This window comes from Rattus norvegicus, chromosome 9 (assembly GCF_021556685.1).
Source record: "Rattus norvegicus strain SHRSP/BbbUtx chromosome 9, alternate assembly SHRSP_T2T, whole genome shotgun sequence".
In the NCBI taxonomy this organism is placed as follows: domain Eukaryota; kingdom Metazoa; phylum Chordata; class Mammalia; order Rodentia; family Muridae; genus Rattus; species Rattus norvegicus.
The window spans coordinates 6913987-6931897 of record NC_141542.1 but is presented as its reverse complement, the minus strand read 5'-3'; the positions used below and the strand labels follow the sequence as shown (position 1 = coordinate 6931897).

At 47.7% G+C, this 17911-nt stretch overlaps 1 protein-coding gene across 4 annotated transcripts; it reads left to right on the top strand.

Moving 5' to 3' along the window:
- The first annotated feature begins 6364 nt into the window (after positions 1–6364).
- Positions 6365–17609, top strand: Cd70 (Cd70 molecule). 4 transcript variants are annotated; one of them, XM_087565065.1, is made up of 4 exons: positions 6365–8271; positions 8970–9003; positions 10632–10790; positions 17269–17609. In XM_087565065.1, exons 1-4 carry the CDS (start codon positions 8110–8112, stop codon positions 17382–17384), a joined length of 471 nt encoding a protein of 156 aa, XP_087421191.1. In that variant the 5' UTR covers positions 6365–8109; the 3' UTR covers positions 17385–17609.
- Positions 17610–17911: the final 302 nt, after the last annotated feature.

Here is a 17911-nt window from a genome sequence, read left to right as displayed (position 1 = left end):
AGGATCCCACCCAGCTAAGCTTACTATGTGTTTGCAGTTGAACAAAGAATAGTTATATCATGTTAGGGGCTGTTGTTACCTGGTTATTGTTTTCATTTGAATTTTAATCTGGAATAAACTATAATCCAGAAATGGAAGGCACACCTAAGATCCAGATTTTGAGGTTATAAGACATAGGCTTTTGATTCAGACCTTGACATGGGATGAGGAACACTTTTGAGCTGGATCTTGAGGCATAGTGGCCATGAAAATCTTAGGCCCAGGCATGGTGGTACATGTCTTTAATCCCAGGAGGCAAAGACAAGCAGATCTCTTAGTTCAGGGCCAGCATGGTATAGAGCAAGTTCCAAGTAGAAAAAAAGCTTAACTCTAGGCATAGTGGACAAACCATTAATTCCAGCACTTAGGAGAGAGGCATGCAGATCCCAGAGTTCAAGGTCAGTCTGTACAGCAAGTTCTGAGGCAGCCAAAATTAGGCAGTAAGAAGTTGAAAAACAGAAAGCTGGCAATAATAGAACAACGGGGCCATGTTCCAACCTCAGCAAGCAGCTGAACTTAGCAGTACCTTTGGACATGTGGCTCTGGCTTTAGAATCCAGAATAGAAGGGACAACTGGGACAATTGATGCTGGTTAGCTAGGGGCTAAGAAATTAGTAGTGACTAAGAAAAGACCAGCATCACTGAGGTGAAATCTTCTGGGAAGTGTTTTCTGAGAGCACAAAGATGTGTTCCAGAGATAGCCAAGGTTGCACCTCATGCTGCACATAGTTATGTGTAAGAATTACCCAGGTGATACTGGTTTTGAAGGCATGAGGGGGTCGTGCAGAGCACATGAGGCTTGGTACTGAGAGGCCAGGAAAGGCCATTGGTGATGGCAGCCTCAGTTACACCTCAGTTGATAGCCTAGGACTGAAGGGATCATGTAAAGCAGTTGAGGCTGGGCATCATGAATACAGCCTATGAGAGGCTATAGGTGAAGCCTAGTTGCAGCAGAAGACTCCATTGTATTGGAGATGCCAGTACCATTGGATGATCACCAAGAACAGCAGCAGCAGTGGAGTGGAGTCAACCAGAGCCTAGAGTGCTACAGAGGGCAGAGCTGGAGAAGTGAGCCAAGCCCTTTGGCAGGGCCCAGATCATGTGTGGATCCCAGATGTTGGAACAAGAAACTGTAAAGTTGAAGTTGCCACGGAGACCCCAAGATGTTAGAGATATCAGAGCTGTGGGATACCTGCTGAGGAAAGCTGCTAACAGGGGGTAGAACCAGCTCAGAAGAAAGAAGTTTGTGGCAATCAGCAAAGACAAAAGGATTTGGAGATCTAGAGTGCTTTGACATCAGACATAGAGATGTAGATGTTGGAGTTTACCCAGTTAGCTTTTGATCTTGCTTTGGTCCAATATTTTCTCACTATGATGTTTTAGAATGGTAATATGATATTTGAGATATGTAATCTGCTTTTTTTATTTTGATTTTTAGGGGATTACAGTTAAGTGATTGGATGAATCTCAATAGAGACTTTGAACTTTGGACTTTTAACATTGTTGAGACTGCTATAGACTATGTCAACCTTTGAGGTTGGACTAAATATATTTTCCATTATACTATGACTAAGTGTGGCCCTCACAGATGTATGTGTTTCAACAAGCATATGGGGGCAAAAGAGTGGTCCACACTCGGGCTGGGGATTTAGCTCAGTGGTAGAGCACTTACCTAGGAAGCGCAAGGCCCTGGGTTCGGTCCCCAGCTCTGAAAAAAAGAACCAAAACAAACAAAAAAAAAGAGTGGTCCATACTCACCCCATCGCCACACCCACTCATCGCCACACCCACTCATCGCCACACCCACTCATCGCCACACCCACTCATCGCCACACCCACTCATCGCCACACCCACTCATCGCCACACCCACTCATCGCCACACCCACTCATCGCCACACCCACTCATCGCCACACCCACTCATCGCCACACCCACTCATCGCCACACCCACTCATCACCATCACTTCTCTTAGACAAGGTTTCATTGCTATGAAGAGACGCCATGACCAAGAAGCAAGTTGGGGTACAAAGGGTCTCCTCAGCTTACACTTCCATATCACTGTTCATTACCAAAGGAGGTCAGGACAGGAACCTGGAGGCAGGAGCTGATGCCATGGGCCATGCTGAGTGCTGCTCTCTGGCTTACTCCCCATGGCTTGTTCAGCCTGCTTCTTATAGAACCCAAGACTGCCAGCCCAGGGACAGCCCCACCCACAGTGACACCCTCCTCATTGAGCACTAAGAAAATGCCCTACAGTAGGATCTGATCAGATCGCATGGAGGCACTTCCTCAACTCAGGGTCCTTTCCCTGAGAACTCTAGCAGTGTCGACTGACTCACAGAACCAGCCAGAGCACACTATTGACCTTCATCAGCCTCGTCTCCACCATCCATCACCGCCCCACCCTGCACCCGCACACACTCCTCTTGCATTGCAGATATGAGACGTGCATAATTATCACACTGTTGAAATGAAAATACCTTTCATCTGAAATTTTACTTGCTGGGAGCTCACTGGAAATAGAGCTGAAGGAAGGACCCTACCTTACCCTTGATGGAAAGATACAGGCTTTGCCCACCACAGAGCAGCAGCACAAAGCATCTTATGATTTCAGTTGCTGTTTGAATTGAATGAGCAGAGATACCCAACCACTAAGCACTGCGTAGAAAATAAGGATAGTCCCAATGGCAATCCAGCCATTAAATGATGTTTCCATAGGAACATAAGATGGCTGGGGGAGGGGCTGAAGAGCTGGCTCCATGCTTAAGAGCACTGCCTGTTCTTGAAGAGGACCTGGGTTCAGTTCCCAGCTGACCACCACCCATACTCCAGGCTGAAGGGAGCCAACCTCCTCTTCCGGACTGCCCAGACACTGCACTCACATGCAAACCCACCCACAAGCATACACTCACATTCATGTAATTTTTTTAAAATTGGTGACAGGGCTTCTCTGTGTATGTAGCCCTAGCTATCCTGTATCCTAGGCTGGCCTTGAACTCAGAGATCCACCTGACTCTGCCTCCCAAGTGCTGGGACTAAAGGCATGCACCACCACTGCCTGGATGTAATTAGACTTTAAAAATAGGGGCTGGGGATTTAGCTCAGTGGTAGAGTGCTTGCCTAGGAAGCGCAAGGCCCTGGGTTTGGTCCCCAGCTCCGAAAAAAAAGAACCAAAAAAAAATAAAAAATAAATAAATAAATAGATTATAAAAAGTCACTAGACTGACAGAAAATAATACAGTCAGAGTGGGCCGTCTCACATGCCTGGTGTAGAAACCCTCAAATCCCTCTCTGGAGGAAAAGATTATAAGCTAAGCATTCTGATTCATCTACTTTCAAACCCCTGCAAAGACTCAGAGTCTGTATAAACACAGCATGCAGGATGAGACTCCAACGTCTAAAATGCAGTCACTCACTTCTTTAATCCCTCAACCGTCTGAATTTCCATCTCGAGAACATAAATCCTTGCAAAAAGTTCACAAAAATAAAAGCCTGAATTAGAACAGGTAGAGAAAAACAGAAGCACTCTATAGATATCACAGTGACCACAGGTGTGTGGCCCAGACAACCCCACTCACGCTCCAAGCAACCCACACCTTGAAACTCACCCAAAGGGGTGTGAAAGAACCAGGAGGGTCCGGGATAGCTGGGTTTTGCCAGCCTGGCTTCACGACCATCATGCATCACTTTCTGACTCCAAGTTCCTGCCCTGGGCAGGGCAATGGAGCAACCTGGGAGTTTACGGTAAAAGAAACCCTTCCTCCCCAGGCTGCTTTTGGTCATGGTGTTAATCACAGCAACAGAAGCCCTGATATAAAGTACATTATGCACAGGCAGGAAGAAGCAATGTGGAACCACCCCCAGAAAAGGAAAAAGTAAGGAAAAAACCAAGTTTGACCAAGAGAAACCTTGACTCAGCAGTTTCAATATTTGCTAGACACCTAGGTGCATGACTGGAGAGAGAAGTTTCCAGTGTTCCTGAAGAGAAAGCAGAAGGCTGATGATGCTAGACTGATGTCCTTAGGTTTCCTGAAGGAAATGGACTTCTTCCTGTTCCTGTGGTCCCATGAGTCCATCCCCTGAACCCTGCCCCACCCCTCTCCGTGTGGGGGCGGAGGGGGGATCTGCAGGTAGGGGAAAGCCCTGCTCTTGGCAAATGTCCATAAAGGTTACGTGAGCAACCTTGTGACTTCCCTGCCACTGCCATGGAATTCCTGAGGTGAATTGTTTTCCCCTCATTCAGTTTGAAAGGGATCAACCCAAGATGTGGTGGACCAACCCCCAGGGCCTTTAAAAGGGGGCAGAAAGCTCATTTCCCAGCTAGGAAGCAAGAGAGAGGAGACAGAAGATTCCCCAAGAACAGAAATGAAAGCCCAGCCGCTGCAGTGTGAGAGCTAGGTTAGCACTGAGCACCATCCTTTATCTCCAACACAGTCCCTGCCCCTCACTGGGGGATTCTAGCAAGGGGGGGCGTTGGGGGAATTCCAGGACAGGACAAAGCCCAATTCATCCCTGACCGAACTCCTACCCCTCCCCTGGAGGAATCTAGGCAAGGATTCCACCCCTGAGCCACACCCGGAGGCCAGTGGGATGAGGTGTGGACGAATGATGAGTGGACGACACTTGCCAGCTGCACACTACTATAGCTTCCATCCTCACTGCTGCAAATAATAACAATAATAATAACTATTATTATTATTATAAAGTAAGTAAAACATTATTTAAATCATTGGTACATGGATTGTTTATAAAGTTCAAAGTCCTCCAGCTGTAGTTACCTGTGAATTTAATTTCCTAGTATACTGCATAGTTTTATGTCAATACAAATAGGGTGATTTTAGGAGGAGGAACCTCAATTGAGAAAATACCCACCAGATTGACCTTGTGACAAGGCAAGACTGCATTTTCTTGATGGATGATCCTAAGCCATAAAAGAATGCAGGCTGAGCAAGTCAGTAAGCCAGAGTTCTTCCTAGGCTCCTACTACAGTCCTGCCTTGACCTTCTGCCCTGCCTTCCCTCACCGATAAGAAACTATAAAGAAGAATAAATCCTTTCCTCTCCAACGCACTTTGGTCATGGTGTTCGTCAGCATGAACCACATACATTAGATGCCTTAAAGTCCCCAAAATGGAGCTGAAGAAATAAGTTACAAGCGCCTGCTGGGTCTCTCGCTGAACCTGGGGGACTCCATTTCATCTAGGCTGATCAATAAGTGGCCTCAATCCTCCTGTCTCTGCTTCCCAGCAGGCTACCATTACAGACAGGCAGTGGTGAACCCCACTTTCAGGTATCAGTCTCAGAGTTCTCATTCTTGCTTGATGGTGCCTGTACCTGTAACTTTAATTTTTTTCAAACCTTATTTTTTTTAAAGATTTATTTAATGTATATGAGTACACTGTTGCTGTCTTCAGACACACCAGAAGAGGGCATCAGATCCCATTACAGATGATTGTGAGCCACCATGCGGTTGCTGGGAATTGAACTCATGACTTCTGGAAGAGCAGCCAGTGTTCTTAACCACTGAGCCATCTCTCCAGCCCTCAACCTTATTTGTAATAATGGTTCTTAAACGCTTTAACCTTCCTTGTAGCCCACCTCCCACCATAGGTAGTGAGAAGGAAAGGATATGGAAAAAGTGGACCTGTTTAGAAAGGTTCTTTGGAGCAACTCCTGTCTGGGTCGTCTGGAAATCAGCAGATCAGTTCACAGGTCAGCAGCAGCAACTGGAGCCGCTCACAAACACTTCACGGATGCACCAGCAGCAGTCCAACTCGGTGGAGCCAGGAGAGCAAACACGAGTGAATCCGAGGCAATGGCATGGCCTAGCACCAGAAGAAGCTCTCAGCTGTGCCTCTCTCAGGGAAGTCAAGATCAGCAAAGACTTGAACGCCACAAGCGTTGCACAGCTAGCTCCATAAGCAAGGCTAGCCCCACCTCTGCCACTGTCCATCAAGTCCTATTTATACCTTCCAAGCATCACGTGTCCTCCGTGGGCCTCGCCTCAGCTGACATCACTCTGCCAATCAGCCTGAGTTCAGGGAAACTGCAAGAAAGTGCAGCACAGCACCAGAAGTTTTTTGATGCTTTTCCTCTCTACAGAGGCCTGGCAAATGCAGCTCAATGATGTAATGTAAGGTAGACCAATACACTCACGTTGTTAGCAAAGAATCCTCCATCATGTCTGCCCCAGCAAAACACCATTATCACAACTGACTTTCCAGAGTACTCTTAAATGTCCACTTCAGGGCCCGTATCCACTGAGCCATATTCCCAGCCTGCTCCATAGATTTTAAAAGATTTGTTTTATTTTATTTATATGTATGGGGTGATATGTGCGCATGAGTACAGGTGCCTTGGAAATCAGAATTGCCAAGTCCTCCTGGAACTGGAATTTCAGATCATTTGAAACCGTTTGACGTGGGTGCTGGGAAGTGAGGCCTCACTCTGGGATAGACGTCTCTCCAACCCCATGTTAATCTCACTACAACTGAACTGCAGGAGATTAGATCCAAGGGTCACTGACCAACAAGTTCTCCCCAAAACAGGATCTGAAAGTGGTGGTGGCCTCTAGCTGGGCCAGCTCAAACCCGTTTCAGAGGCAAGGTCTTCCTGGCACCCTTTCCTTTAGTGAATATCTCAACTTTGGAAGAACTTGAGCTTGTAGATGTGTTCCAACATCTTATAGAACAGTCTGGATTCTGGGTAAAATGGACTTCCGTGAAGAACACACAGCACTCTTGGGAGTGCCCAGAGAAAGGCCCAGAGGAGAGGACACCAGGGACAGGAGAGATAAAAAGCCCCAGACTGCCCAGCTCCACACCTCAGCAGCTACCCGCAAACTGTTTTCTTGCCTCTGCTGGTTCCATGTAAACTCTCAGCTGCTCAATCTCATCTGACACTGAGGCAAAATGGAAGCTGCCTGAAAGCCCCGGCCTGGGTGTCGGCCTGGGTGTCAGCCTGGGTGTCACCTGCTTGCTCTTTACTGTCTGACAGCTTCGTATGGTCACATAATGAATCTTAGTCATACCCATCCCCTTCCTCCTCTCTAGTCCACTCCTCTCCTCCTACTGAACATATTCTTCCTAGCGGAGTACTGTCCCCACCCCCACAACTGCCACTGCTTACAAGCTTTCCTGTCTCTTTCTATCTGTGCTACGCTGAGTCGTGGGCAGGAGGCCATTTTTTGTGGAGCAATGACAACTTACTGGTGATCACAACACTGAAGAAAGTGACAGTGATGTCCCTTTTTCAGCAACCAGGACTGCCCAGAAAGCCTTAGGGAGGGGTGAAATCCCATGGCCCCGCTCCAATCCGCTCCAATCCGTGCCAAACCTTGCCAGGACATCTCGTGTTAATTACCACAACTGAAGTAAGTGTAGGAGTGCAATGGCTGTGTCTACCTGCAGATGAGGTCGTGCTCTCAGTTTCCCGTGACCTGGATAGAGGCGGGCAGTAGTTAATCAAAACGCCATCGAGAGAAAGCCGAATGTGGCAGCTCACGCCTGTGCTCAGAAGGATGAGTTAGGGCCAGCCTGGGGTACATGAAAAGTTCCACCCCTACCTGGGCTGCTTGAGCAATGCAGGTCACATGGACAACATGGCAAGTTCTAGGCCAGCCTGGGCTATGTGATGAGTTCCAATGTGAGATGTTTATAACGGCCCACAGGGAAGAGCTTACAGACTGTCCAAACATTTTGGGGAGCACATGGGATCCCTGGATGCAGATGCTCTCTGATTGCCTAGCACCCAGCCCAGTGAACCACTAATAGATACTTAGTGAATGATTTGTTGAATGAATGAATGAACGAACGAACGAACACCAGGCAGAAGCAGCAGGGGCTGGGTGCCCCATCAGAAGACAAAATATTCTGTGCCTGAGGGACAAGCTGAAGCAGGCCTATCTGCGGGATGGCAGAAGGTGCCACAAGCTCCAGGGGATTTCCCTGCCCCCTGAGTCGGACATCCCCCGGGTTCTAAGGGCAGGTCAAGGAAGGCAGAAGCTTCAGAAGTTCGGCTGAGGAAGCTACCGCTTCCCGCTGCCTTCTGGCCGCCGCTATTCGTGCAGAGATGCCCGAGGAAGGTCGCCCTTACCCCTGGGTGCGCTGGAGCTGGTCCGCGTTCCAGCGCCTGCTGCCGTGGCTGCTGATGGTGATTATTGCGATTTGCTGGTGGCTCCTCTGCGGCGGGCACCTCAGTAAGCCTCAGCACGTGCTGCTGGAGCCACCTGAGGTGAGAGGAAGAAAGAAGTAGGGGAGAGAGAGAATATTCAGGTGCCCATCGGCTGGAGGGGACCAGACAGGCGCTGGGAGGGTGAACCTAGAGGATGCGCTACAGCACAGGCAAAGGACGCGGACAGGGATGGGGGAGGGGGGAGCGAAATTGGAATGAGATGGATCAAAAGGAGGACACAGAGAGAAAACAGGAGAAGTCGATTATGGAAGCCAGGCCGGTCCCAGCTGCACCGGAGCAGACGCGGGCGGCGGCGGCGGCGGTTCCGGACTGGGAAAGATGCGGCCTTGAGCGCCAGGACGATTAGGTCCCCGACTTTCCCTACGGCGTCTGAGATTGACGCACACGTTGCTGGGGGCTTACCTAGCTGGTACTGAAGGGATCCCGAGCTGCCTGCGGCTAAAAGGTCAGGCACCGCCCACCCGTGTCTTTGGAGAAGTAGTGGGAAAGGTGGCCTGAGTCCCGGGTTCCTGGGAAAACAAAGCGTTAGTTAGATTGTTTGGGCCACCTTGTTACTTTGAGTGAGGACTGCAACTTCGCGCGGGCCTCTATAAGACTTTACAACAAAGAAAAATCAACGAAAAAAAATCTTAAATTGGGCCAGTGGAGACGCAGGATGGATCACAGACAGCCTACACACCGGACCAGAGAGCCTTCCAAGCTCTAATGCGCTGTCTCTATTTTCTATTTTCTTTCAGTTGCACGTAGCTGAGTTACAGCTGAATCTCACAGGTAAGGCTGGGAATCCAGTGGTCTGGGATGGAGGATGAAGGCAGGAAAGAGGGGAGGGAGGGACGGAGGGAGGGAGGGGCATCTGAAGGGTATGGCCTGAGTTGGCTGGCCCTGAACTCGGCATTCAGGAAGCCCTGGGCTTCATCCTCAGCACAGCACGGCACAGGCAGACAGCTAGTACCACCTCCTCTATCCTCTCCTTTCCTGGAGCTGTGGTGATCCAGCTCCCCTGTCCCTTTGTCTTCTCGACGCACCTCTAAGAGGCTGCATCTTAGTGAAAAGGGCAATGAGGAGCTGGGGGCCTGCACGGCTCAGGCCTGGAGCCCCTGCCTAGAATCCCACTCAGAGTGGCCGGCATGACAGTGGCAGAGGCCTTTCAAAATGCCACACACAACCGAAGGAAAGCACAAACGCTGGAACATAGGCAGAGAATTAAACCAAGGCATTACTTGTGTCATTCTGGGATTTGGATGCCTTCTTCAAAGTAAGACCCTGTGGGGTGTGGTGATGCACAGCTGTCATTCTAACACTGCTGAGCTGAGACAGGGGCATTGCAAGTTCCAGGTCCGCTCAAGCTACAGCAAGATTTTGCCTCAACATTTAAAAATAAACTTCTACAATTGAAATGTAACTAAGAAATACTCAAGTTAATAAAGATAAAAAAATAAACTTCTAGTAGTAACATTTATTAGTACTTAGATCTTGAAATTAATAACCAAGTAACCATAACTTTAATAAATCCGTCCTCTCTGGGCACACTGGTTATTCTAGTAATCAGCAGACTGAGGCAGAAGCATCTTGAGCTTGAGACTACCCTAGACTGTATAGCTAGATCCTGTCTCAAAATCAATAACTAATTAAACGTATTTTCTCTTGCTGCTTCAGTCATTTGTTAAGGACCTTCCAGATAGTGGCTTTAAGCTGCTGTAATCAGGAATTAAGATATTTGAATCAACAATTCCGTTACTTTTTTAATTGCTGAAACAAAATAACAAAATGAAATAATGAACAAAAGCAACTTAAGAGAGAAGGCATGGAGGCAGGAGCCTGCTGCCGATGGTCACTTCACATCCTCAGTCAGGAAGTAGCAAGATGAAAGCTAGAGTTCAGCAATTTCTCTCCTTACATTCAGTCCAGGACCCTGCCTGTAGCACGGCCCCACCCACATGCAGGGTGAGTCATGCCTCAGTTCATAACCCCGCTGAGAGATGAGCTCAGAGATCCGCTTCCATAGTGATTCTAGACTAAGACAATTTAGTGAGCCACCACAAGGATAGTGACAAGGGACTTTGTAGATGGTCTTGTCATGCTGACCCAAACCCTTGTGGTCCTTTGAACCCAGGGTATTGCTGGAGACAGAGGCAAAGTGATAAGCATGCAAAGCTGCAACAGCCTTAAGCTTCTTATGCACCACACCCCGTGGCTCTCCTCCTTGGATCGTCTGTCCATCTGTCTTCTCAGATGTGTATCTCTATGACTTCTGTGTGTCTGTACCTCTCATTCTCTCTCCATCTCTACCAAACTTTTTCCATCTCTCTGCCTCTCCAACATCTCCTGTGCCTATCCCACCTCCCTCTTCTTTCTTCTCCCTGTCTTAACTTCTCATTCCATTTAACTTCTGTCCCCAGACCCTCAAAAGGACCTCACACTGCGCTGGGGAGCAGGCCCAGCCCTGGGAAGATCCTTCACGCACGGACCAGGGCTGGAGAAGGGCAATCTGCGTATCCATCAAGACGGCATCTACAGGCTGCATATCCAGGTGACACTGGCCAACTGCTCCTCCTCAGGTAGCGCCCTGCAGCACAGGGCCAGCCTGGTTGTGGGCATCTGCTCCCCCGCTGTGCACAGCATCAGCTTGCTGCGTCGGCGCTTCGGACAGGACTGTACAGTGTCTTTACAGCGCCTTACGCCGCTTGCCCGTGGAGATGTCCTCTGCTCCAACCTCACCCAGCCTCTGCTGCCGTCCCGCAATGCTGACGAGACTTTCTTTGGAGTTCAGAGGGTATACCCTTGGCCATAACTCCAGGATGGCTTGTGAATAATTTTTTTTCTTTTCGAGTTCTACATATTTATAAATATGTATATTTATAACTGTATAGTTCACATATCTGCCGGCTGATACTTCCTTCCATCTCCCCTTCGCCTCCCCACACTGTTGAATTTCAGACTCTTTTTAACACTATCAAAGCGGACCTGGCCTCCAGGTTTTCTCAGATCCCTCAATCACAGGGTATGCTGTCCCCCTGTTACAGAGTACTGCTGGCATACTCCTCCTACCCTGAACTTTCCAACCTAGGGTCTGGGCTTCCCCTCCCCCAGAGGCACTTCCTACATTATCCAGATACCAGGCTCCCAAGCTTTCTCTCTCCTTCCCTCCCACTCCCTCCCCCTCTCTTTTCCCCTTCCTCTCTCCCTCCCTCCCTACCTCCCTCCCTCATCCTTTCTCTCTCCCCTTCCCTCTCACTTCTCTTCACTTCCCTCCCCCTCCCCTTCCCCTCTCCCTCCCCCCTCCCCCTCTCCCTCCCTGCTGCACAGTTCTCTTCTTTCTCTCCTACTTCTGTCTCCCTGTCTGCATGGCGATTTCCCTGGCCCCATTCTTTGGGACCGGTGAACCCTCCCAAGAGCTGCCCCCAAACAAACCTGCATTTTTACTCTCAATTCAGCTTGAATTTGCTTATTTTGTCAGCCAAGAAAATCTATTCCACCCCTCTGAGCTTTGTGTCCTTTTTAATTTTATTTTTGTTCTTACTAACACCCCTCACCCAATACCATGGAGGAGGCATGTGCAGAAACTGTGGGCCACTGGGTGGGAAGAGAGCACTCTAGGCTTGACCTTCACAGTTCCCCTGGATGGGTCACAGCTAGGCCCCACCTCCAAAGGGTCCATAGTGAATCTAGAGTCAAACCTGAACACTCCACTCCTGGTCCCCAAAGGCCCATGGGCATCTCCTAGTACAAATGCATTTAATTCAAATTCAACATCCCCCAGAGGCCTCTGAAGCAGCTCAGCAGTTGGAGCCCAGCTGCTGTTGCAGAGGACCTGGGTTTGATCCCAGCACCCACATGGCATCTCACAGCCAGCTCTTCCTCCAGCTCCAGGATATCCAACACTCCATTCTGGCCTCTCTGGGCACAGTGCACATGTGGTACACAGACAGATGTGGAAGCAAAACACCCACTCACAGAAAAGTTTTAAAACCTGAGGCCTATCTGACAGTCTAAGCCAACTCTTAACAGTGGGGGCCTGTGAAACTAGAATTTATCAAGGTTTTCCCGTGGTAGAAAATAGATCATCCAATTATCAAGAGGAAAGAATGGAGTAGGGAGGGAGATGAGGTCAAGGTTAGGTGACACTCTAGCAGTGCCAGTTTTGCTCCTCTACTCCATACCTGGTGTGTGTGCGTGTGTGTGTGTGTGTATGTGTGTATGTGTGTGGTGAGTATGTGTGTGTGGTGTGTGTGTATATGTGTGTGTGTGGTGTGTGTGGTGTGTGTGTGTGTGATATATGTGTGTGTGGCATGTGTGTGTATCTGTGTTGTGTGTGGTGTGTGTGGTGTGTGTGTATGTGTGTGTGGTGTGTGTGTGTATGTGTGTATATGTGTGTGTGATATATGTGTGTGGTGTGTGTGTGTGTGGTGTGTGTGGTATGTGTGGTGTGTGTGGTGTGTGTGTGTGTGTATATGTGTGTGTGGTGTGTGTGGTGTGTGTGTGTGATATATGTGTGTGTGGCATGTGTGTGTATCTGTGTTGTGTGTGGTGTGTGTGGTGTGTGTGTATGTGGGTGTGGTGTGTGTATGTGTATATATGTGTGTGTGATATATGTGTGTGGTGTGTGTGTGTGTATGTGTGTATGTGTGTGGTGTGTATATGTGTGTGGTGTGTGTGTATATGTGTGTGTGTGGTGTGTGTGGTGTGTGTGTGTATATGTGTGTGTGGTGTGTGTGGTGTGTGTGGTGTGTGTGTATGTGTGTGTGGTGTGTGTGTGTATGTGTGTATATGTGTGTGTGATATATGTGTGTGGTGTGTGTGTGTATGTGTGTGTGGTGTGTGTATGTGTGTATGTGTGTGTGGTGTGTGTATGTGTGTGTGGTGTGTGTATGTGTGTATGTGTGTGTGGTGTGTGTGTGTGTGTGTGTGGTGTGTGTGTGTATGTGTGTGTGTATGTGTGTATGTGTGTGGTGTGTATGTGTGTGTATATGTGTGTGTGTGGTGTATGTGGTGTGTGTGGTGTGTGTGGTGTGTGTGTGTGTATATGTGTGTGTGGTGTGTGGTGTGTGTGTGTGTGTGTGATATATGTGTGTGTGGCATGTGTGTGTATCTGTGTTGTGTGTGTTGTGTGTGTATGTGTGTGTGTGGTGTGTGTGTGTATGTGTGTATATGTGTGTGTGATATATGTGTGTGGTGTGTGTGTGTGTATGTGTGTGGTGTGTATGTGTGTGTGGTGTGTATGGTGTGTGTGGTGTGTGTGGTATGTGTATGTGTGTGTGTGGTGTGTGTGTATGTGTGTGTGTGGTATGTGTGTGGTGTGTCTATGCGTGTGTGTGTGTGGTGTGTGTGGTGTGTGTATGTGTGTGTGTGGTGTGTGTGTGGTGTGTGTGTATGTGTGTGTGTGGTGTGTGTGTATGTGTGTCTATGCATGTGTGTGTGGTGTGTGTGGTGTGTGTGTGGTGTGTGTATGTGTGTGTGGTGTGTGTGGTGTGTGTGTATGGGTGTGTATGTGTGTGTGGTGTGTGTGGTGTGTGTGTGTATGGGCGTGTATGTGTGTGTATGTGTGTGGTGTATGTGTGTGTGTATGTGTGTGTATGTGTGTGGTGTGTATGTGTGTGTGGTGTGTGTGTGGTGTGTGGTGTGTGTGGTGTGTATGTATGTGTGTATGTGGTACGTGTGTGTGTGTGTGTGTGTGTGTGTGTATGTTTAAATGTCAAAGGGTTAAATGGACAGAGGAAAGTTCATCGTTAGACTGATGGCTAACCTGCAAACACCCCTCCCCTGGGCAGCATCTTCTGTGCTCCAGAGAACAGAACTTAGTTTGCCTGCATGGTGGAGCTGGTTGTTGTTTAGAGCCAGGATCTCTCCAGAAACAGAAGCTCACTCTTTAGTCTAGCCTGGCTGCCAGGGTTCCTCCTGTGTACCCTCCACAGCATGGGATACAGACAGGCACCATCAGACACAGAGTTTACATGGCTGCCGGAGCTCTGGATACAGGTTTCTCCTGACTATGTACTTCTTGGCCCTATCCAACAGTCTGTCCAATTCCAGTGTGTGGATTCTGAGAACAGATTCATTTAGGCTGTAGCAAATATTCACAGGCCGAAACGGTGAGTGGATTATAAGGAAACTGTTCTCTGCTGTGTAAACCATAAAAGGCTGTGTTCTTAAAAATGACCTCACTGTGATGGGAAAGGGCTCTGATTTTCAAGCTTTGAGCACTAGGTACTAAAAAAGCTGCTAGGGGGATCTCCACCATCCACGCAGGATGATGTCAACAGGTGCAGCCTTGAAACTTCCCCTTCCATGACACCGGTTCTGTAGCAATTTGACTTATGATACCAAGTGTCAACTGAGGGGGCGGTGGTGGAGCACGCCTTTAATCCCAGCACTTGGGAAGCAGAGGCAGGCGGATCTAAATTCAAAGCCAGCTTGGTCTACAGAGTTCCAGGACAACCAGGGCTATACAGTCAAACCTGTGGGGGTTGGGAAAGTGATGGCTACTCTTCCAGAGAACCTGGGTTTGATTCCCTGTACTTAACAAACTGAACTACACCTGGCCCTAGGGGTGTGGTCCTTTAAGTTGCATTTGTGCCACTGCCAGGCAAACGGTGTATCTCCCCTCAGGATGCTGGCTTTGTAAGTGCCAGCTCTATTCTGTTCTGAAAGTCTGAGTCTAAAGTTAGGCATCATAGCACACACCTGTCATCCCAACATTCCCAGGAAGCTGAAGCAGGAGGTTTGCGAGTTTGAGGCCAATCTTGACTACATAGTATGCTCTTATCTCAACAAACAAAACAGTGGGGATGCAAAGGAGGGAAAGAAAGGGGGTGTAAGGGGAGAGAGAGAGACAGGGAGAAAGGGGGGATGGGGGAAAGAAAGAGAGAGAAGGAAGAAAAGACAAATGATGGCATGTAAACACATAATCTCTCCGTTAGTCTCCATTGTTTGTGTCTCATTTACCAAGCGGAATGGTTATGTGTGCATGCTTTGGAACCCTGGGCTCTGGGACACACACACACTGCAAGTCACTTCTATTCAACATGTTGAGGTCTCCCGTCTCCTCAGCTGACCATTTTTCCTTCCTGCATGTTTCTTTTTCTGTGGAAATGCCATCAACAGTCAATATTATTACCATTATTCCCGCAGAAAGTTCCTACAGTCTCTGCCTGGGCCTCTGACTGATGCAGATATACAGCCAGCATTTCTGAGCAGTCCCACACATTTACAGGGCTCTGGGAAATTCAGCCTCCTTGCTTTCCATGCCTAAGTAACAATATGCAGTAGCACCTTCCAGCGCTGAATAATACTTCAAGTCTGTATACCGCATTAATTGATTCAGCTAGAGCTGAAAATAGAGGATTCATTATGACATAGTCCTACATGGGGCTCACATTCACCCCCACAATACTCTCTTGTCCTCCCTCACCACTTCCCTCTACCCCCTGCTCCTTTCCTCTAGGCCTCTGCCTTCCCCCAATAAACGCCCCCTGACCTAATCAAATTGGCCCTGTTTGTATATTTCTCTGTTCAAATGCCTAACATTAGAGGAAAGGATGTATTTGTCTGAGTCTGTCTATGTCTGTCTTGTTTTAATAAATGAATCCATTTCTAGCCACAATAGGAACATAATTTAATTCCCATTTGAAGGCTTTTAAAGAATGTGATTTATTTATTATCGGTGTGTCTGTGTGATTGTCATAGCACACGTGCAGATCAGAGAACAAATAGAAAATTAGTTTTCTCCTTCCCCTGTGCAGGTTCCAGGGATAGAACTCAAAGTCTGACTTTACCCACTGGACCAGCTCAATGCCCACCTCCATCCCCTTTTTCACACAGTCCAGGCCAGCCTCACTTCATTCTTCTTTACAATTCAATAAGACAGCTTTGTTTTGTACAATGTGTATTTACACCAAATTTTCTTTGTTTGAAGACTTATTCTGTATGTGAGAGCTGTGCCCATAGAAGCCAGAAAGGAGTAGGGTGTCCCCTGGAAAGGGAGTTACAGATGGTTGTGAGTGCCAGGCAAGTGCAGAATTGAATTTGGTCCTCTTTAAGAGCAGCCTGATGCTCTAACTACTGGGTCATTGAGCCATTGCTGCAGTTAGACTCCTTTTGCAACTCCCTGTCCATCTCTGGTGCTTAAGAAACAGATCAAACCTCACCAAGAAAGGAATTTTGCTTCTGCTGAAACTACAAGCCAGGACAGCCTCTCTGGGAATCATGTTCCTCAGGGCTGTACCCAAAGAGTGTTCAGCTGACACACAGCAGACACCTATCAGCAGGTGGATGGTAAAGCACATCCATAAAAAGATAGGAATGGCTAAGAGGAGCCAGACACAGGAGGATCTCTCAGGCCCTGGAGCTGCCAGCCTACCAAAAAACAAAGAAACAAACAAAACAGCAGGCTCCAATATCAGAAAGCAGAGAGCACTAGGGACAGCCCTAGGCATTCTCCTCTGGACTTCTCACAAGTCCACACAGAATTGAGCACACACACGCGCATGCACACACGCACACACATACCACATACATGTATACCACACATGAGCACATACACACATATACCACACATGTGCACATACATGCTACATTAATTATTGTTAATAGAATGTTATAAATGCACAAGAAAGTACATACATTATACAGACATAAATATAGACAAAAATTTAAATATGCAAAACCAAGAAATTGTGAGACACAGTGGATTGTATATGCTCCAATTAGGTTTCTGTTGCTGTGATAAAACCCTGGAAAAAGCCAATTGGGGGAAGAAAGAGTTTATTTCACTTTATAGCTTACACCTATGGAAGTCAGGGCAGGAACCTTAATGCAGAGGCCATTGAGGGTTGCTTCTTGCTGGTTTGCTCCCCATGGCTTCTTATAGAAGAGTCAGCTTCTTATAGAACCCAGGACCATCATCTCAGGAATGTCCCCACCCACAATGGGCTGGACCTTCCCCCAACAATCATCCATCAAGAAAATGTGGCACAGACTTGACTATGAGCCAATCTGATGAGAATATCTATCTTCTCAGTTGAGGTTTCCTCTTCCCAGGTGACACCAGCTTGAATCAAGTGGAAACAAAAACAACCAGCACAATATGCAGTAAAGAATTAAATTATTCCATTTGCAAAGAAATGAATAAAATAGGAAGCCCTCGTGTGAGGTGAAATGAACCCCACTCAGAAAATACGCAGCCCAGAAATGTATGTATACAACACACACGTGAGACCGGAAAGCAGAGAAGAAGCAGGCACCAGCGGCGGGCAGGAGCAGAGCCAGACAAACGGATTCACCTGCTGAACAAAGTATGATGATGATAGACCAACAAAATTGTTTAACTAAATTAAAAGGTAAAAATACAAAAAGAATATGCAATAAAAAGTTAAGTAAGCAAATAAATGCATGCATAAATGACATAAAAGAAATATCTAGCCAGGCTCCTTTGCCTGTTCTGAAGCAGGTTTTTGCCATTTGGGCTTTTGTGGCTGTCCTCTGCTTTATGGTTTGCTGCTGAGCTGTATGTAGTCCTTGTGATTTTCTAACACTGACCACACATGCTGGGCATTCTGTTTCCAGCTGTCTCCTTTCTTCCTAGAGTCTTCCCATTCACTGTATTAATAGCTCTCTCCAACAGGCAGAAGCCTTTCTATAGAAAAAGTCATTTTTTCTATTTTCCCTGTTTTTGCAGGCAGTG

Excerpts from the sequence above, each read along its gene's own strand:
- Cd70 (XM_087565064.1), top strand. The coding sequence starts at position 8,110 with ATGCCCGAGGAAGGTCGCCCTTACCCCTGGGTGCGCTGGAGCTGGTCC. Across the intron at positions 8,272-8,969 it reads TGCTGCTGGAGCCACCTGAG|TTGCACGTAGCTGAGTTACA; the intron begins GTGAGAGGAAGA and ends ATTTTCTTTCAG. Across the intron at positions 9,004-10,631 it reads GTTACAGCTGAATCTCACAG|ACCCTCAAAAGGACCTCACA; the intron begins GTAAGGCTGGGA and ends TTCTGTCCCCAG.